The sequence below is a fragment of the Notechis scutatus genome, chromosome 5, assembly GCF_049901735.1.
Source record: "Notechis scutatus isolate UNSWTSFEM ecotype Mainland chromosome 5, rNotScu1.2, whole genome shotgun sequence".
Taxonomy (NCBI): domain Eukaryota; kingdom Metazoa; phylum Chordata; class Lepidosauria; order Squamata; family Elapidae; genus Notechis; species Notechis scutatus.
The window spans coordinates 10,046,731-10,068,456 of NC_142013.1; the positions used below are offsets into that span (position 1 = coordinate 10,046,731).

General features: G+C 42.3%; 1 protein-coding gene across 3 annotated transcripts in view; it reads left to right on the forward strand.

Annotated features, from left to right (window-relative positions):
- Positions 1-19,813, forward strand: part of LOC113420130 (Putative N-acetylated-alpha-linked acidic dipeptidase) — a 40,062-nt gene extending 20,249 nt beyond the window's left edge. The window contains exons 11-20 of one of the 3 annotated variants that reach the window (XM_087966105.1): positions 791-873; positions 1,747-1,810; positions 3,905-3,972; positions 9,248-9,339; positions 11,097-11,187; positions 13,051-13,315; positions 17,238-17,319; positions 17,530-17,622; positions 18,324-18,545; positions 19,290-19,813. In XM_087966105.1, the coding sequence (XP_087822231.1) occupies positions 791-873; positions 1,747-1,810; positions 3,905-3,972; positions 9,248-9,339; positions 11,097-11,187; positions 13,051-13,315; positions 17,238-17,319; positions 17,530-17,622; positions 18,324-18,513 (1,028 nt within the window). In that variant the 3' untranslated portion in view covers positions 18,514-18,545; positions 19,290-19,813. Of the gene's footprint in view, positions 1-790; positions 874-1,746; positions 1,811-3,904; positions 3,973-9,247; positions 9,340-11,096; positions 11,188-13,050; positions 13,316-17,237; positions 17,320-17,529; positions 17,623-18,323; positions 18,556-19,289 lie in introns of all 3 variants that reach the window. The other 2 variants (XM_087966106.1, XM_087966107.1) reach the window with 2 other exon arrangements.
- The last annotated feature ends 1,913 nt before the right edge of the window (positions 19,814-21,726 follow it).

Here is a 21,726-nt window from a genome sequence, read left to right on the forward strand (position 1 = left end):
GGAAGAGATAAGTAGTGGGATTAAAAAATTTTTTTTACTACTGGTTCTGTGGGCGTGGCTTGGTGGGCGTGGCTTGGTGGGCATGGCAGGGGAAGGATACTACAAAATCTCCATTCCCTCCCCACTCCTGGGGGAAGGTTACTGCAAAATCCCCATTCCCTCCCCACCCCACTAACCTGCTTTCCAGCTCCGTTCTCCTGTGCAGGGCAACAAAAAAAGACCCAGCCGATCAGCTGGGACTCGGGAGGCAGAGAAGAGATGGGGACGGGGCCAGTCAGAGGTGGTATTTGCTGGTTCTCCGAACTACCCAAAATTTCTGCTACCGGTTCTCCAGAACTGGTCAGAACCTGCTGAATACCACCTCTGGAAGAGATTTTATGTAGCTCAGGATTGAACTATGGAGTCCTTGGTGCTGACTGAGTTGGTTGTTTTCTGGCAGCCATTTCATTACCCAGCTAGATAACATCATCAGTGCTGGTAAGGATGGGGTTTGCTCACTGTCTATATACAGTAGTTTGCCCTGCTGGTTTTGGTGGGGTCATGTGGTCATTTGGGTACAGTTTACATATTTGATTTTTGTTTTATTTTGTTTTAGCATGATGTCAACTGGGACTGCCCCTCTATATCCCACTTTTAAGGGCCTGCTTGTTATTCATAAACTGCTGAAAACAAATGAGAATTTAAACCAGAGGAAGCGGGGTACAGAATATTGTCATTTGGGCTGGCTTCACTCTCTGATGAATAATTTTTGACTATTAAACTAACGGTGCTTTAAATATTATAAACATAGGTTGGCGACCCAGGAGGACAGTAATTTTTGCTAGTTGGGATGCTGAGGAGTTTGGCTTAATGGGATCAACAGAATGGGCAGAGGTAAGTCAACAAGGTTGATTATGTGTATTAACGTAAATTATTTTTCATGAAAAAAAATCCTGTACTTTTTTTTAAACTAGTGTCATTGCTTTAAATTTTTGCAAATATCTTCAATATCATGCAAATGGTTTTGATTTTGAGGACCCCGAGAGGGTTATAACTAATACAAATGATAAAAATGATTTATAACTAATAAAAATAAGGGGGGGGAAATCAAACTTTAAAATTCAGGATAATTATGGAGGCTAGTATAAATTGAGTGTCACCTGAGTGAGTTAGTTTTGTGATGGATCATTTAAAAGAGCAAAGCTATGCTGGCTGGAGAATTCTGGGAGTAGAAGTCCACAAGTCTTAAAGTTGCCAAGTTTGGAGACCTTTGCTATACAGATAGTCCTTCAACTTACAACCACAACTGAGCCCAAAATTCATGTTACTAAGTGAGACAGTTGTTAGGTGAGTTTTCCCCCACTTTATGACTTTTCTTGCTAAGTGAATCTGCAGTGAATCTGTTAAGTTGTTATGTGAATCTGCAGTTGTTAAGTGAATCTGCAGTTGTTAATTTAGTAACATGGTTGTTAAGTGAATCTGGCTTCCTTATTGCTTATCAGAAGGTAGCAATAGGTGGACATATGACGCTGGGACACTGCAATTGTCATAAATACGAGTCAGTTGCCAAGCATCTTTATTTTGATCACGTGACCCTGGGGATGATGCAATGGTCCTAAGAGTGAAAAATGGTTATAAATCATTTTTTCAGTGCCATCGTAATTTGGTCACTAAATGAAATGTTGTAAGTTGAGGACAACCTGTATGTGAAAAGTAGTCCATAAAGAAATATTTGTGCCCCTAATCTGAATTAGTTTTCCATTGTAGGAAAATGTCAAAATACTACAAGAGCGGGCTGTGGCCTACATCAATGCAGATTCTTCTATAGAAGGTAAAACACACTTGTGATTGGTCGTTTCTGAAATGCGTTGGATAAAGTGCTTTGAAACTTCTGAACTTGCCAAACTTTCCTTCCTGGGGATTTAAGATTAGATTTCAGTTGATATTGTGTTACAAAATTTAGATGAGAAATATGAGATTAGTGAAGTTTGCTCAAGCCTGAGATTTCTCTCAGCTCTGTAAACTAACTCAGAATAACCGAATAACAAAGATAGAAGGAGCTTTAGAGGTTTTCAGTGCAATCCCCTGCTCAAGCAGAAAATGCTGTACTATTTCAGATAAAAGCTTGTCCAAGAAAAAATTTCCAGAACAGTTAGAACAGGGTCACCAACCTTTTGGACCTCAGGGACCATCAAACACATAATTTTAAATCCCACGGACCAGAGACCCTGGGAAAATCCCCAAAAAAGTCTGCAGGAAAATTCTCCACCCCGTTTTCTTACCGATCGATCATTCTTTATTTCAGATCGCAGGATACCATCTCCAGCTCTGTTCTCAGGGGAAGAGAGAAAGAGAGAGAGAGAGAGACTTTTGGCTTCATGCAAGGAAAGCAGCAGAAGCAGCAGAAGTCTTTCTTTGTCTCCCCCAAACTCCACCAGAAATGAGTCTTTTGTCACGTCGGTGCAGCCTCTTGGAGCAGGAGGCCTTGCAGGGTCCCAAAGACTCATTTCTGGCAGAGTTTGGGGGAGAGAAAGAAAGACTTTTGCTGTTTTCCTTGCATTCAGCCAAAAGCAGAAGAAGAAAGAAGCGGAAAGAAGCAGACAGGTGAACAGGAGAGGAGCGTGGGGCAAGTGGGGCAAGTTCCCCCTCCGCCCTTTCCCCCCTCCCCTCACTACCTTGTGTTGTTCGCAGTGCAAGCAATGCAAGCCTTGTGTTCCCGCAGGCCATGTGGGCAGCACAGCCTTGTGTTCCCGTGCAGCCTGGATTAATTGCTTTGGGGGTGACATTTCTCTGCGGACCACCATTTTCTCATGGACCATCAGTGGTCCCTGGCCCACTGGTTGGCGACCACTGAGTTAGAACCATATGAATGGTTGTGGGAACTGGGTATGCTTAGTCTAACGAAGAGAAGGATTAAGGGTGACACGATAGCAGTCTTCCAACATTTGAGGGGCTGCCACAAAGAAGAGGGGAACAAACTATTATATTTTCCAAAGCACCTGAGGGCAGGACAAGAAGTGATGGATCGAAACTGAACAAAGAGAAAACCAATGTAGAACTAAGGAGAAATTCCTGACAATGAGAACAAATAATAAATAAAACAGCTTGCCTCCAGAAGTTGTGTGTGCTCCAACACTTGAGTGTTTTTAAGAAGAAGTTAGGCAGTCATTTCTCTGAAATGCTATAGGGCCGTGATGGCGAACCTATGGCATGCATGCCACAGGTGGCATGCAGAGCCATTTATGCCGGCATGCGAGCCGAGGCAAACTTACCTCACTGCTCATGCACGTGCCTCACAGCTGATTTTCAGCTGGTTTGAGGCCTTTTTCGGCTTCCCAGAGGCTTGAAAAAAGCCTCTGTAGGCCGAATAGGCCTGTTTTGTCTCTTCCTGTAATACCAGAAGTGATGAAATGGGCCCATTCCATCACTTCTGGTATTACAGGAAGTGACGAAATGGGCCTATTCGGCCTGCAGAGGCTTTTTCCAAGCCTCTGGGAGGCCAAAAAAGGCCTCAAACCAGCCGAAAATCAGCTGTGAGGCGCAGTGCAGGTAAGGGTGGGAGTGGCTTGGGGAGCATGGGGGATTGTGCGTGCATATGCGGGGGGGGCACATTGCCTTCTGGGTGCTGGCATGCGAGCGCCAGCGCATGCTCAATTTTTGGCACAGGAGCCCAAAAAAGGTTAGCCACCACTGCTATAGGGTCTCCAGCTTGGGCAGGGGGTTGGACTAGAAGACCTCCAAGATCTCTTCCAACTTTATTATCCAAAAAAATCAAAAAGCATTAAAGCATTTTTAAAAGTCAGAAACATAAGAACAATAGAAATCCACATTCAAACTATGTTGTTTGGGTTTCCCTCAAATAAAATTAATTTATTTAAAAGGATTCCTCCTAAAATACAATAAAGATAATGTCGTTTTCTTTTAGGTAACTACACTCTTCGAGTTGACTGTACCCCATCGATGCATAGCCTGGTATACAATCTAACTAAAGAGGTAAAATAGGGACAGATGTGTGGTGAAGTCACAGATCAATATCTTATAGCTTTGGAGAACAATTCAGAACAATTCTCCATAAGGTTCTTGGGAGCTTCAGATCTTTCACCTAACTTGCTTCATCCTGGTTTCTTTGTCTACCCCCAAAGATGGGTATTTTTGCTAATTCAGATATTTGGGGTCCCAATTGCACATTCTTTTATGGTACACTGCTGAAAATGTCAATCTCCCATTTTTTTTTTTAAAAAAAAAGAGGATTCATAAAACTCTTGAAAAATAAATGAATGACATTGCAGCCAGCATTTCTTTACTGACAGATTCCATTTCTCTAGTTTGCAAAAATACAAGTGGTCAAGTGTAATAGTATGTGAGAATAACCTTGGGAGATGGAGGAGGAAGGTTTTCAATAAAATAGGATTAGTTCACCAAGGTATGCATCTTTTCGGAACAAGAAAACTAGGGAGGGTCTTTTCTGAAACTCTTCCCATGCTTTGGAGTCATGAATGGGCTGCTGGGGGTTCGCAGAGGTTCAGGAGAACTCCTAGCTAAGATTCTGTGTGGTTTGGAGAACCCCAAAATCCCACCCCTGGCTGCCCCCACCCCACCCCACCCCACCCCCCCCAGGAGTCCCCACGTGGCCTGTTTTAGATGCAGTTAAGTGCAGGGCATGTGCAGAGGCTCGGGGAGGGTGAAAAACGGGCCTCCCAGATGTTCAGGGAGGCCAGAAACAGGCCTGTTCCCAGCTTCCAGAGAGCCTCCAGAGTCTGGGGAGGCTATTTTCACCCTCCCGGATGCTCAAGAAAAGCCTCCGGAGTCTGGGGAGGGCAAAAATACCCCCCTGGCATGGCGCAGGAGGCCATCTAGGCCACGCCCACCGTGGCCACGCCCACCCAGCAACCGGGCAGAGAACCCCTTGCTAAAATTGTTGAAGCCCACCCCTGCATATGGAGTTCTTGGAGGTCCCTGAATTTGGTTGTTTTTCTGCAGATGTTTCATTACCCAGCTAGGTAACATCATCAGTGCTAGAAGGGAGTAGGGTATGCTCTCTGTTTATATGCTAGTAGTTTTTCCTGTCAATGTTAGTGGGAATGTTCTTGGTGGATCCTTAATAAGACTGTAGTTTGCTGTAGAATAAAAAAAAGTAGAATAAATTCACTAAATAAAATCAGAATGTTTAATGTGGCACGAAAGAATGAAAAACACGAATTCTACAGTTGTAAAAACCCTTTTCAACATTCTGGAAAATGGCTCCCTTTCAGAAAAAACAGGAGTCTTCTTTTTGAAAAAGATGACATAGACCAGGGGATCTCCAAATTTGGCAACTTTAAGATTTGTGGACTTCAGCTCCCAGAATGTGTCCTGCCCTTTCAGTCCTGGAACTTGCCATGTTGAAGGCAACATCTGAATTGTGAGGATCTATTTGACTTCTCTGTACAATTTTAATCTTGAAATCTCAGTGTGGGAAAAGTCTATAGAGATTCTCAGTCCTCCAGGTCCCAAAGGTGCTTTTTTTTTTTTTTTTTTTGAGGCAACTGGGCTTTCTTTGTTTTTCCTTGAAGATGAATCCAAGAAGCTTCTTAAATTCTAGAATGAGAAGTGAACTGTCTTCTGGGAAAAACAAAGAGAGACCAGTTGCCTCTTGAAAAAAAAAAGCACCCTTGGATCAACATGAGAAGATTAAAGACTCAAAGGGCAGAATTAATATCTGCAGTTTGGTTGGTCTAGAACAGAGTTTTTCAACCTCAGCCAATGTAAGACGTATGGACTTCAACATACTGACTGGGAAATTCTGGCAGGGAAGTCCACACTTCTAATAATTGCTGAAGTTGAAAAAACACTGGACTGGACGGAATGTTCTTTTAGACTGGTCAATGCTGTGTCATTGAGTGTATGTTTCCGTTGAGCTCATACTTTGTCTGAGAAATGAAGGCCTTCCTGAATAACAATAATTAAAACCAGCTACTTTTCTTTTAGGCATGTAAATAGTACGGTACCTTGAAAAATAAAGATCATGCGGTTTGAATAATGACAGTGCACTGAAGCTTAGCTTAGGAATGCCAGTATAAGCAAGTCTAAGTAGATAAGATAGCTTGTAACCCACAATCTATGACTTTGCAAAAAGCATGTTGCATCAGACACCAGCCTCCTTTAGTCCAGATGTGTTGGATTCCAAAATAACACCCCTGGGCATTGTATAATATAACTGGAGCAAACCAGTTGAGAAAGGCTATGTTACACATTTCCCATTTAGACCATTGCAACACTGAATGCACACAGCAATTCAGATTCAATCTCCAAAGGTTGCTTGGAGCACACAGAAACGTGAATAGAGCACCTGTTTGTAATATCTTAAAGCAACAGCACATAGCTCCAGACAGGTGCTATATTGTATTCATGGTCCCAATTTTCCTCTTGAAAAAAGTTAGCAATAGCACTTAGACTTATATACCTCTTCACAGTGCTTTACAGCCCTCTCTAAGCGATTTACAGAATCTGCATATTGCCTCCAATTATCTGGGCCCGATCTTGGAAGGATGGAATAGAATGGAATGGAATGGAATGGAATAGAATAGAATAGAATAGAATAGAATAGAATAGAATAGAATAGAATTCTTTATTGGCCAAATGTGATTGGACACACAAGGAATTTGTCTTGGTGCAAATGCTCTCAGTATACATAAAAAAAGATACATTCATCAGGAGTCGAGAATCATAGGTACAACACTTAATGATCATCATAGGGTATAATAAGCAATCAATCATACTAGGAAACAGTCAATCTAAATCGTAAGTATACAAGCGACAAAGTTACAGCCATACAGTCACAAGTGGGAGGGGGTGGGTGATAAGGAGTGATGACAAGATTAACAGCAATAGTAGTGCAGACTTTGTAAATAGTTGGACAGTGTTGAGGGAATTATTTATTTAGCAGAGTGATGGCATTTGGGAAAAAAACTGTCCTTGTGTCTAGTTGTTCTGGTGTGCAGTGCTCTATAGCGTCGTTTTGAGGGAAGGAGTTGAAACAGATTATGTCTGGGATGTGAGGGGTCTGTAAATATTTTCACAGCCCTCTTTTTGACTCGTGCAGTATACAGGTCCTTGATTGAAGGCAGGTTGGTAGTAATTGTTTTTTTTCTGCAGTCCTAATTATCCTCTGAAGTCTGTCTGTCCTGTTGGGTTGCAGAACCAAACCAGACAGTTAAAGAGGTGCAGATGACAGACTCAATCATTCCTCTGTAGAACTGGATCAGCAGCTCCTTGGGCAGTTTGAGCTTCCTGAGTTGGCGCAGAAAGAACATTCTTTGTTGTGCTTTTTTGATGACGTTTTTGATGTTAGGTGTCTATTTTAGGTCATGTGATATAGTAGAACCTAGAAATTTGACGGTCTCTACTGTTGATATGGTGTTGTTTAGTATTGTAAGAGGTGGTAGTATGGGAGGGTTTCTTCTAAAGTCTATCACCATTTCTACGGTTTTGAGTGTGTTCAGTTCCAGATTGTTCTGGTTACACCACGAGGCAAGTTGTATAACCTCCTGTCTGTATGCAGATTCATCATTGTCTCGAATGAGACCAATCACTGTTGTGTCATCAGCAAACTTCAGTATTTTAACACATGGATTGTTTGAAATGCAGTAATTGGAATATAGGGAGAAGAGAAGTGGAGAAAGCACACAGCCTTGTTGTGGGGGGCGGGGCTGTGCTGATTGTACAGATATCGGATGTGATTCTGCCTAGCTTCACCTGCTGCTTCCTGTCTGTTAGGAAGCTTATGATCCATTTACACATGTGTTCAGGTACCGCTAGTTGGTTTAATTTACTTAGAAGAGTGTCTGGAATGATGGTATTGAATGCTGAACTGAAGTCTACAAAGAGGACCCTTGCGTAGGTATTTGGAGATTCAAGGTGTTGTAGGATGTAATGCAGAGCCATGTTAACAGCATCATCTGTTGATCTATTTGCTCGGTATGCAAACTGCATGGGATCTAACAGCAGATCCATGATGGTTTTCAGGTGGGACAGCACAAGCCTTTTAAAGATTTTCATAACTACATATGTTAGAGCAACTGGTCTGTAGTCATTCAGTTCCTTGATGGAGGGCTTCTTTGGCACTGGGATGATAGTAGAGCATTTGAAGCAGGAAGGAACATAGCACATCTCTAGTGATCTATTGAAGATTTGAATGAAGATGGGGGCCAATTGGTCAGCACAGACTTTTTAGCAAGAAGTTATCTTGTCTGGCCCTGGTGCTTTTCCTGGCTTTTGTCTGTGTAATAGATCTTGCACTTCTCTTTCTGTGATCACCAGAGGTTGTGAATCCAATGGATTGGGGCCAGTTGTAGGAGGCTTGGCTGTTGTTGGTGTGTTTGAGATGTGGGTTGTGGAGATAGGTGGCTGTAATTTCCTTTCAAACCTGTAGTAAAACACATTCAGGTCATCTGCTAGTTGTTGATTTCCTTCTGCCTGGGAAGGAGGTTTGCTGAAGCCAGTGTTTTCATCACAGAACTTATATATTATAGTTATATCCTGAGACCAGCTGTTGTTGATATATAAACATAATCCTCCACCCTTTGTTTTACCTGATGTCTCTTCAATTCTGTCTGATCTAAATGTCTGAAATCCTGGGATGTATATGGTGTTGTCCCCATGAATTTGTGGATTAATCCAGGTTTCAGTAAAACAAAGAACAGCTGAATTGTAAAAATCAGAATTCCATCTATTTAAGAGATGAATTTCATCCATCTTGTTAGCAAGTGAGCGTAAATTAGTCAGAAAGATTGAAGGGAGGGGAGTTTTTCCCCCCCCATTCCTTAGTCTGTTTAAAATTCCCACTCGTTTACCTCGTCTCCTTTATGGGCGAGGCCAGTTCTTTGCTTTCTTTGTTGTAATCCATAGCACCGGAGAATTAGTTAGAATCTCCTCTGCATTTGCAAAGGCAGGTGGGGGTGAGGAATCAGAAAGCAGCTCCTTAAGGAAACGTTGCCTATTTCTTAGCAGATGGTCTCATGAGTATGAAATCCGTAGTGAATTACAGATAATAATAAGCAATAAAGAAACCATTAGAGAACATTTCACCGAGGCAGCCGTTGTCAGCGCCATCTTGGCAGCAGTCCAAAGGCTGAATCAACCTTGAGCCAGACAGGATCGAACTGCTGTCAGTCAGCAGAGTTAGCCTGCAATACTGCATTCTAACCACTGCGCCAGTACAGCTCTTGATAATAATGGTATGTCTTCCCTTTCTTCTATAGTTTCATTAACACAACACATGTCTTTGTAGATACCAAGTCCAGATGAAGGATTTGAAGACAGATCTCTTTTCGAAAGCTGGTATGAGAAAAACCCATCAAGGGAACATAAAGGCTTCCCAAGGTAAATGCCAAAACAGGAAAGGTAGCTATCAGAGGCTGAGTTGTCTTGCAGAGAAGGGAGTGGATTTTTTGGTGGCAGCTGAGATGCAAATACAAAAGTGACAGTCCAAATATATTGGGACCTGTTCTGGAAGATAGAAAGCAGAAGAGCCAGTTGGTGTAATGGTTAAGGTGCTGGCCTAAAACCAGGACACCATGAGTTATAGTGTCAACTCTGAAGCTGGTCTCACTGAGACCATTTTTCAAGCGTCCGTATTGCCACACTGGAGCTGAAGGATAGGGACAGGGGTGGGCTTCAAAAATATTAGCAAAGAGTTCTCTGCCTGGTTGCTGCATGGGCGTGGCCATGGTGGGTATGGTCTAGTTGGCCTCCTGCACCACAGCAGGGTGGCCATTTTTGCCCTTCCCGGGCTCCGGAGGCTTTCCTTGAGCCTCCAGGAGGATGAAAATGGCCTCCCCTGGCTCCGGAGGCTCCCTGGAAGCCAGAAACAGGCCCACTTCCGGCCTTCTCAAACTTCTGGGAGGCCTGTTTTTTGCTCTTCCTGAGCCTCCGCAAGCATCCTGCATCGAAAACAAGCCGCTTGGAGACTCCTGGGAGGGACGGGACGGGGTGGGTGGGATTTGGGGGTTCTCTGAACTGCACAGAATCTTACCTAGGGGTTTTCCCGAACCCCCAGAAGCCCACCCCTGGATAGGGAGGGGGGGAATAGAGATAGCTGGGCTTTTGTAGCCAAAACAAAATTATTTTTCCTGTGAACCAAGGACATTCCAATAGCTGGCTGGAGAGAGGAGGAGGAGAGAAGTAACCAGGCAACCGACTAGCACCTAGATTGGACCGTGTGACTTATTGTTTGGGAGAAAGGGAAATGTTTACTTTTTAATTAGATGAAAACCACTGGAACTCTCAGAGTCGGTTTTTCACCAGTCTGTGCCAATATGATATCTCCAAATAAAACTGTCCTTTGAGGAATCTACCTGCCTCGGAGTTCTGTTTGCTGTGGGTGTATTACTTGGAACGCTAGCAACTAGTTTCACCTTAGGCCAGGCCTGTCAAACTGGCAGCCTGTGGGCCAAATGCATCACGCGCAGGCCACGCCCGCCCCGGCCCCGCAAAGGCAAAAAACATTGTGATACATCACGATACATCGTGTGATGCGATCAAGTTTGACACCCGGGCCTTAGGCATTAAAACCAGCCAATCACTAGAAGGCTGTGAGTTCTAGTTCCACCTTAGACATAAAAGCTACCTGGGCGACTTTGGGCCAATCACCCTCTTATTAGCCCATCCCACCTCACAGGGTTGCTGTGGGAGAAACAGCAGCAGGAGGAAGAACTATTATATATGTTTACTGCCTGGATTTATACTTATAAAGTAATAAAGGCAGGCTAAAAATCTAATAAATGCATCAAGTAAGTAAAGTGGGTATTTGCCTCCATGATGCTCACGGTAGTAATCGCTCAAGCAAAGGTATTCAATTTGGCTGGGGAAAACCTCTCCTTCCACATCTTTCAGAACATATTCAGATATGCATCCAACTTCCCCCTCTCTTTCTGATCTACACACTAGACTACCCAGTCTCTTCCCCTCTTTCTTCTGTAAATGATAAAATCAGCTTTATAAAGGAAAGAAAGAAAGAAGGAGATGGAGATGGACAGATGGACAGAACCTTTTTGAGATCTCTGGTGTCTCACCTTAAAATAATACTTTTATAATTCCTTACATCACTTGTTCCCCTTCCCCTGTTTTCTTTCCAACAGGATAAACAAACTGGGTTCCGGCAATGATTTTGAAGTCTTTTTCCAAAGGTTGGGAATTGCTTCTGGTAGAGCCCGTTACACTAAAAACTTTGTAAGCGTGTTCAAATATTTTTTGGGAAGGGTGGTGCTTTCGAGTGAGTGTTGACACCTGGTGTCTGCCTGGACCAATCCCTGCAGATTTCTTGGGAAGAGTTTGGAAGTGGTTTGCTATTGCCTCCTTCTTAGGGATGACAGAGTGTGACTGGCTCAAGGTCTCCTAGCTGTACGCAAAGCAGGACTAGAAGAACCAACAGTCTCCAGATTTCTAGTCTGGTTCCTTAACCACCAAACCGGCTCTCTGTTCAAAGAATAGCGTGAAGAAATCTAACTGAAACTGCCTTCTGAAACCTAACTCTTTCCAGATGTTGGATTATGGGAACTGCAATTCAGGCCATGTGAAACACGCCCAAAACGAGAAAGCTGCGAGCATTCCATCTGGAGAATCTGAAATCTTTCCACTTCAAAGATAAGAATTACCCGTGAAAGTCCATTTTTCTTATCTCAAGTATTTCCCAACTGTTCGGAAGATGTAAATTATCTAAGAATTTAATTCCAGTGGAAACAGATGGCCTTTCCCATGTCAAGAGTGTACAATCCACAACCCTGTTTGCAGAAATCTTATTGAAAGAGCCCAAGGCAATACTGTATTAAGTAAAATATAATTTGGGCCTCACCTTAGGTCTTCTAGCTATAAAAGGAGAGATTAAAGATCTTCAAAGCTGCTTATTAAATCACTTTTCTTATTTAGTTTATTGATTTACAGTCAAAGGCCCAACAATAAGGGAAGAAATAACAAGCAAAATAAATACTTGAACATGACAATATAATACAGAGTAAAAGAAGCAACATAATAAAGAAAGATTGAAGACAAAGACCTAGCTTATATAACCCTAGTGTTTCTCAAATTTGGCCACTTTAAGTTGTGTGGACTTCAACTCCCAGAATACCCTAGGTGGCAAGGCTATAAGTTTGAGTCCTGCCTTGGCCATGAAAGCCAGTTGGGTGACTTTGGGCCAGTCACTCCCTATCAGTCCAACTTATCTCAGAAGGATCTTGTTGTGAGAAAAATAGAAGAAGAAGGAACATTAGGTTTGTTCATCACCTTGAACTATTTATAAAAATAATAAAGACGGGGTAAACAATTTTTTTTTAAAAAGAACTCATATTCAAATCAGCAACAATTTATCATTTGCAATGAGCAAATGATCAAACCCTGGGAAGTCTGTAGAGATTCTCAGTCATCCAGGTACTTTTTTCAGGAGGCAATTGGATTTTCTTGTTTTTTTCTTTTGAAGATGTTTCGTTTATCATCCAAGAAGCTTCTTCAGCTCTGTAGGACTTTTAGCTATACAGTTTGGGATGAACACCCTTTGGATGGTGTGGGAGTAGGAATGGATTTCCAGAGGGAAAAAAATTGAAGGCCACAGGAACCAGAAGCATTACACAGGAGATCTGGAGAAAACAAGTGCTTCAACGACCCTCTAAAAGGATGCAAATGACCAACTGTCTGCAAGGAATATAAATCCTTCCATTCCCCACCATCCTGTCAGAGCTGAAGAAGCTTCTTGGATGAGAAGTGAAATGTCTTCAAAAGGAAAAAACAAGAAAGTCCAGTTGCCTCCTGAAAAAAAACCAAACACCTTTGGTAAAACCCTGGGAAATAATTAATGCAATGCAAGTGAAATATCAATTGAAATTAGAGTGCATCTGATAATCCTTTTTAGCGCATTTGCAATCCAAACCATCCAGTTCAGCCACAATGTATTATTAGCTCTTAGGACAGATCTGTGAACATAGCCATTTTATTTTGCTAATTGAAGTGTTGGATACGTTGTGCAAACCCCTTCTTCTTGGTGTATGAATGTTGTTCGATAACCAAAACGAAGCCCACATAGGCTGACATCTTTCTTTCCAGAAAGTGGACAAGTTCAGCAGCTACCCGGTTTATCACAGTGTCTATGAGACGTACGAGATCGTGGAAAAGTTTTATGACCCAACTTTCAAGAATCACTTGGCTGTAGCCCAAGTGCGAGGCGGGCTGGTGTTTGAGCTGGCTGAGGCTGTCATCCTCCCTTTTGACTGCAGAGATTACGCCAAGGCACTTAATAGCTATGTGGATATCATTTACAACATAACCATGAAACATCGGGCAGCGATGGAAGTACACAAAGTATCATTAGGTAAGCAGACAAATCTCCAGCATCAAGGTAGGATCTTCAATAACACACGGCATTCCTCACTGATTCCTTTGATCTACTTGTTGTGAAAGTGAGTTCTCAGGTAGTCAGTGAAAAATAAAATCTGACCATTGCAAAGCAACAGAGTAACAGTCGGAAGGGACCTTGGAGGTCTTCTAGTCCAACCCCTGCTCAAGCAGGAAACCTTATACCATTTCAGACAAATGGCTGTCCAATTTCTTCTTAAAAGCCTCCAGTGATGGGAGCATCCACAACTTTTGGAGGCAAGGTGTCCCACTGATTGATAGTTCTCACTGTCATTTCACCTTAATTCTAGGTTGGTTCTCTCCTTGATTTTTATTGACTTTTTATTTTATTTGTTTGTCAAGCATGTATGAGAAAACAAGTATAAGTACGAACATAACGTATAAACATATAAGTATAAACTGGTATAAGTATATACATTGTAAGTGAGTATGAATAAATGGGAATAGTAGGACAGGGATGGTAGGCATGCTGGTGCGCTTATGCACGCCCCCTTACAAACCTCTTAGGAATGGAGTGAGGTCCATGGTAGACAGTTTAAGGCAAGGGTGGGATTCTACCAGTTCGCACCTATTCACTAGAACCGGTTGTTAACATTCTAAGCAGTTCGGAGAAGTGCCACAGGATATTAGAAGAAATTACTGGCCTAATCCTGTAAGGAAGGCAGGAAGGAAACATTCTGGTGTTGCTTACAGAAACTGCCTCTCCGTTAACCATTATTACATTCTTGGCAGGACTAGACTTCCTGTCTCAGGAACATCTCTGGAGTTTTTCCCCCCCCTCCTTTGCTGGTACTTTGCTTGTGTGGAGTGACCATTCAAAGTTACAATGGCACTGAAAAAACTGACTTATGACCATTTTTCACACTTACAACTATTGCAGCATCCCCACAGTCATGAGAGGCCAGGCGAGGAGATGCGTGCCTCGATGTGAGTGATGTTAATTTGGCCACGCCGAGCCAATAACATGACCACCAAGCCACGTCCACCCAGTCACATGACCACCAAGCCATGCCCACAAACTAAGCCACGCCCACAAAACTGCTTGTTAAAAAATTTGAATCCCACCCCTGGTTTAAAGCTAAAGTTTTGGGGGTTTGAGAATGTAACAACAGTCATGTAGTGAGTTCCAGGCATTGACCACTCTGTTGCTGATAAGTTTCTATCCATTGCTTCTTGTCTTGCCTTCAGGTGCTTTGGAAAATCGGTTGATCCCTTCTTCTTTGTGGCAATCCCTCAGATATTGGAAGAACCCTTAATTCTTCTCTTAGTTAGGCTAGGCATACTTCCAACCATTCCTTGTATGGTTCTAAATCAGGGGTCTCAAACTCAATGTACCTGGGGGCCACTGGAGGCAGAGTCTGGGTGAGGCTGGGATTCCACAAAAAATGTTAAAAAAATATCCTCAAATGTTATACTTTCATATCACGGTGGGGGCCACAGGATATCGTCCTGCGGGCCGCAATTGGCCCGCGGGCCGCGAGGATGAGACCTCTGTTCTAAATGTTCCAAATGAGAAAACTTCTATAAAAAAGAGAGGCCTCAGTAATCTGTTACATAGGCCCAAGAGTTTATCTTGTCTGCATCTCTAAACCAGGGTTGGACATTAATGGCAACTTTATGATCTGTGGGCTTCAATTCATGCTGGATCAGGAATTCTGGGAATTGAAGTCCACAAGTCATAAAGTCGCCATAGTTGCCCATTCATGATCAGAGTTTGCTCTTGAAACCCAGAAGTTGATAGAACCTTTTAATTAGAGCTTCCTCATCTTTCTCCGAAAAAGATTAATTAAGGCCCTCTTGGATTCTTGTGGGGTTGCCCCCAGTACTCCCTGTTGGGTGAATCCCGATAGCAGCTATGTGAGGGATACCTACTTAACAATTCTTTCTCTCCAGTACTTTTTTTTTTTTAAATATTAGATATACAAAATGACTCCCTTGACTGGGTGCAGCCTGGGTATCACTGAGGGTCTTTGGGGGTTAGATTTAGCCCTTGTGAGTTAATTGACTGGGTCAATTGGATCCTTTTTTGGTGTAACCTCCTCACTGTTTCAGCCAAATATATTGGGGAAAGGAAATGCTTACCACAACTGTGCATGTTCCAGATATATTGTGAACTTTGTCCAAAGCAGTTACCTCAAAAAAAAAAAATGAAGATTAGTATCAGGGAATCGAGACCTAAATGTTCTCCCTACTTGTGATTTAGGGAAAGTCCTAAAGCTACCTTAGATCTAGAGTCACTCCATGAAACAAATGATAGACTCAGAAACACACACACACACACACACACGAAATTATTTCATGAAACTTAGTTCCACAAGATGTGGAGGCAACAAGAATGCAACCATCTAATGCAACTGGCTAATAGAGAGGATAAAACATCACCAGGAGCGGAGGCAATCCCGTAAAACAGAATTACAGGTAGTCCTCAACTTAGAGCAGTTCATTTAGTGACCGTTCAAAGTTACAACAGCATTGAAAAAAGTGACTTGTGACTGTTTTTCACACTTATGACCATTGCCACATTCTGCGACCTTCTGACAAGCAAAGCCAATGGGAAAGCCAGATTCACTTAACAACCATGTGACTAACTTATCGGCTGCTGTGATTCATTTAGAGACTGTGACAAGAAAGGTCGTAAAACAGGGTAAAACTCATTTAACAAATGTCTCACTTAACAGAAATTTGTGGTATCCTCACAAACATAGACAGCCATATGTGCTGCTTTTATCAAAATGGGACCTCCATTCCCCTTTCCAATTCAGTGTACATAAAATATGAACCAAGCTGCAGATAACTCATAGTTCAAGTGCAGCCACCGCACCCAAAGGCAAGAGATTTAACAGATTAACAGAGTTGGAAGGGACCTTGTAGGTCATCTAGTCCAACTGCCACCCAAGCAGGAGACCCTAAACCATTCCTGACAGTTGGCAGTCCAGACTCTTCTTGAAAGCCTCCAGTGATGAAGCTCCCACAACTTCTGAAGGCAGCTTCTGTTCCATGGGTAGATTGTTCTCACTGTCAGAAAATTTCTCCTTATTTCTAGGTTGAATCTCTCCTTGGTCAGTTTCCATCCATTATCCCTTGTATGGCATTCGGGAGATTAACTAACAGGTCCTGAAAAGACTGTGTCATGCAGTTTTCGTCTTTTCCTATGTCATCAGCATCTGCTGACCTAGTCACCTTGGTTTGCCAAAGTAGACAATCCTTTGTTTTTTCAGTTAACTGCTGTGAAACAAAAACTACCTTAGAGTGAATAATTGTTGACCTCTTCCTACTGTTTGTTTACATGGGCTTCCTGCCATAATACAATTACTTTCTCAGTTTGGGCACTGTCTCAGAATTCCAGTGTGCTAGGCCATTATGGAAAATTCTGAATTATAATTCTTATATCTCTAAAAAGCATGGGGAGTAAAGCAATGGTGGGATTCAAATATGTTTGCTACCAGTTCTGTGGGTGTGGCTTGGTGGGCATGGTGTGGCTTGGTGGGCGTGGCAGGGGAAGAATACTATAAAATCTCCATTCCCACCCCACTCCAGGGGAAGGTTACTGCAAAATCCCATTCCCTCCCCACCTACTAACCTGCTTTTCAGCTCTGTTCTCCTGTGCAGGGCAACAAAAGAAGACCCAGCCAATCAGCTGGGACTCGGGAGGTAGAGAATAGATGGGGGCGGGGCCAGTCAGGGGTGGTATTTGCCGGTTCTCTGAACTACTCAAAATTTCCGCTACCGGTTCTCCAGAACTGGTCAGAACCTGCTGAATACTACGTCTGGAATGAGGGATGTGAGAGCCACAAGTTCTCTACACTTGGGCTAATATTATGGAAACAGTAAAAGTAAGAGTCTCATAATTTAGCATTTTCTCGTCTTCGTTATTCCAGATTTGCTTCGGGATTCCGTAAAGGCATTTTCAGAAGTGGCTAATGACTTTCATCGCAGACTTGAATTAGTGGACATCCATAAGTAAGTCTCCTAATTTTCTGGCCATTCAGATAAGATATCCTCCATTCTCCTGATATTAATTGAAGTTGAAGGGATCCTTGTAATTTCCATCTTGAGAAAGTTCAGTTAAAATATCCTCTCTCATCTTTGCTTGGTTTTCCAAAGTCTGTGCATCTTGATCAAAAGCCATATTCCCTCTAACATTGTCGTTTTCAATTGTCTAATTTCCAGCCCACTTGAAGTAAGATCTTGGAATGATCAATTGATGTTCTTGGAAAGGGCATTTATTGATCCTCTTGGATTGCCTGGCAGACCATTTTATAGGTAAGGAGAAAAATATATATTTATTTCTTCAATTTCTATAGCCACCTAACTCAGTGATTCAGGGTGGCTTGTCAACCTTCTTTCCATTCTCCCAGTCCTTATATATCATAAGAACATAAACAGTGACCTTTTGGACTAGACTTCTGGCCCATCTAGTTCATAATGTGTTCTCACAGTGACCAACCAACGGCTTAAAGAAGCCCATTGGGTCTCCCAGCTGATGGCCTTCAAAGTTTTTAACAAGAAATTGCCTTGTCCATCATATCATGATGGATTTGTTTGGAAAAAAAACCCCATCCAGATATTTGCCTGAAAGGTAATGAAGTCCAAATAAGCCATAGAGGTCATTCTATCAGGTATAAAGATGGTCAGTTGAGATATGGAAACTAAACAATGGAGGAGGAGACTTGGTGTCTCCTAATCTTTGAACTGCTTCTTAAAAAACAAATCTTGAGATCTTCTTCAAAAGAGATCTTTCGTCTACCAATCTAATCCTTTGGGCTTTCAGAATGCATCTGGTTATTGGTTAGGTGACATTGAATGTAGACTAGGTGAGCCTCTGGCCTGATTCAATGAAGTCCTTCTTAATGTTTTGAAGGCAGCAGGTTAGAGAATGCCGATTTGTTTCAAGCCTTGAGAACTTCTCTTCTAAATCATGTGATTCCAATGGTCAATTGACCTGACTGCTTTTTTTTTTCTAGACACATCATCTTTGCTCCAAACAGTCACAACAAGTACGCTGGAGTGTCCTTCCCTGGGATCTATGATGCCCTGTTTGACATTGATCACAAAGCAGACCAAGAGAAAGCCTGGGAAGAAGTGAAGAAGCAGATCTTCATTGCTGCTTTCACCATAACAGCTGCAGCTGGGACTCTCAAAGAAACACCATGATTTGCTAGACACCATGATTTCATAGTTCTCGGGTCAACGCTACTTCAGTTGGATCTTGCTGACATCATGATTAACTTGGTATATGTTGTGCTCCTAGTAGATTAAAGATCATTAAGTACACTCTGGCTAAAAGAGCCGTTCAGCACAAGCTGAAGCCAATATTATTCATCCATATGGATGCTCCCGTGAAATTCTTTGCTCTCACTGTCTATCCAGAAAATAGCTCCGATGAGTTGAATTGTTGTTAGATGATCTGCTGACATTGAGAAAAATCTCCATGTTTTTTAGACCTGGGCAGATGGGAAGAGATTGAAACAATCTTTGATGATTGTTTTTCTGATCACCAAAGCTAATGTAATGAAAAAAAAAAACCACCCCTGCTTAAAACACGGGTTTTATCTGGACCATAACTTCTATGAAGATTTTATCTAGGACTTTAATACCTGTTGACCTTAAGTGACACAAACACACACCTGTTGTAGGTTTATTTAGGCGTGGTGACAGAGTTGAGGATGAGATGATATAGTTGCTATAACAAGGGTCCTTTTTATTACAACAGGATCCAATGTTAAGATATTAAACTCAAGACTGAAATTCTGTCCTCCTTTGCTCTTATGCAATATCATTTAACAGTATTTCATCTTCCTATAATTAAGTTTTCAACCTCAATATTCTTTGTTGGTTGTTTCTTTTCCTCTTCTTTAAGGATTATCTCTGTGGGCTGTTTTTCCTTCTTTGCTTCTTTTCAACTCTTTTCTCTTCGCTCTTCATTTTAGGTATCACAATTCTTGCATGCCATAGACTATTTTTAACCATCTGATTTTGGAGCTTTAATGGCAGGAAGGTCAAAGGTATTTTCGCCCCTCAAGTCCCTTTGTGTACAAAACCATGAAGTTTTTAATTAATATTTCAATCCTAAACTGTCAATATGCAAGGTTAATTTTATGGAGCTACAGTAGATAGCCATACTTTCTCATCTCCATATCTCATCTCCATGATGCAAGGACTTAACTCCGCAGAAGGCTCTCATGCTGAGAAAGCTGGAAGTAAAAAGAAGAAGAAGACAACCAGCAACAAGGTGGATGGATTCAGTTGCAGGGATGATACAAGTGAGGGATTGCCAGCAAGATCCAACAGAGTCACATATGACTTCTCAAAAATTAAAAGAACTGATGAAGAAGAAGCCATCTTGATTTGACCCCCTGCCTCCAAGGATGCCTTTCTTATGGCATTCATTCGAGTTAAGCTTCATTTATTGTGATTTGAAATAACCTTCAGGTATTATGAAAAAAATGCTCTCATTCATTCAGTCATTCAGTCATTCATTAGTTGATTGATTGATTGATTGATTCATTCATTCATTCAATGTGTATAGATGTCCATCCCACATTTGTGACCCTGAACAGCTCATATAATTAAAATACAACCAGTAAACAAAATACAGAGTTCAATAACAAACATAATAACTCCCCTTTAACACCCAATTAAAACCATATATTGTTTTATTTTTCATCACTTTATTTTATAACATGCAACATCCCATGGTCGCCTAAGTTGTTTGCACAATGCATGGAAAAATAGGGTGGATTGGATGATCATAGCTGCCATCTTGATGTTTTATCCCAACCCAACCTCAAAGGGGACCTGCTCTATAATGTGTCAGATGAACACAGGATGACCCTAGCATGAATTCTAGCAATGTCTATAGAGATAGTCTTTGACTTACTATCTCAATTGGGACCAGAGCAAGCGAACGGTGTTCTCTTCAAATTAGCAAGAGCATTGAGGCTTATATGCTGCCCCATAACACTTTTCAGAACTCTCTGTGTGGTTTGCAATGTAAAAGCATTATTTGCATATGGCCCCCAACAATCTGGGGTCCTCATTTTACCCACCTTGGAAGGATGGAAGGCTGAGTCAACCTGGAGCTCCATCAGGATCGAACTCCAGGCTGTGGGCAGACTTTGCTTGCAATACTGCAGTTCAACCACTCTGCCATCAGGGGATACAACACCCTAGTGTACATTAAACACAGCATTTTGTTGACTTCCTTAACAGTGCTTTGATAAGCGTGGATTTAAGAGTCAATGTGTTCTATGAAGAATTGAAATACTAGGCCAGTAACAAATCTAGGAAATGTATGTAGTTCCTAAGACAACACCAATTTGATGACACAAATGCAGGGATGGGCTGCTACTGGTTCATCCCAGTTCAAGTGAACCAGAACCAAACCGGTAGCTGATTTTATGGAGGCCAGAAACGGGCGTGTTTCCAGCTTCCAGAGAGCCTCCAGAGCCTGGGGAGGCCATTTTCACCCTCCCAGAGGCTCAAGGAAATCCTCCAGAGGGGTTGTCCCTCCCCCCCGCCATAGTACAGGAGGCTAACTAGGCCATGGCCACCATGGCCACGCCCACCCAGCAACTGGGCAGAGAATCCGTTGCTAAAATTTTTTGAATCCCACCCCTGGAGAAGACAGACTTCCAGCAATTGACAAAAAGACAAACAAGGCCCAGAAATTTACAGTTGAGCTACCCTTATCAGGCTGTACAAACAAATTGCCCCACCCTTCAACCCTGCCTGGCCTTGGAACACCTTAGTGCTTCAGGCTGCGAAGAGAGCTGGTTCTTCCAGCTGTAATAACAGCTGGGAAGAAAGAAAGAAAAGAAAGAAAGAAAGAAAGAAAGAAAGAAAGAAAGAAAGAAAGAAAGAAAGAAAGAAAGAAAGAAAGAAAGAAGGAAGGAAGGAAGAAGGAAGGAAGGAAGGAAGGAAGGAAGGAAGGAAGGAAGGAAGGAAGGAAGGAAAGGATTCACACATGTTAGATGTTGTCTACCTACTCACAGCTGAAGGAGCTATTCTAGACAGTTGTCCCAAAGGTGCTTCCTGCTGCCACCACCACCAAAAGGCAACTGGATTTTCTTGGGTTGTTTTTTTCCGTTGAAAACATTTTTTTGCTTCTCATCCGGGAAGGTTCTTCAGTTCATGGACAATTCACGCCTGGCTCAGGAATTCTGGGGGTTGGAACTCCACCGGTCAAAAATGGGTCATACTTTCTCACCCCAATCTCAGCTTCCAAAGAACAGGAAGTTGGCTGAAACAATGGATGCTGCTGAGAGCGAAGTTTCATTTTTAGTAAAATTCCCCAGTTCCTGAATGAAGATAAGATTAACTGCCTCTTGCTTACAAAGGGAGAGAACCATAGAGACTGTGGGGCGG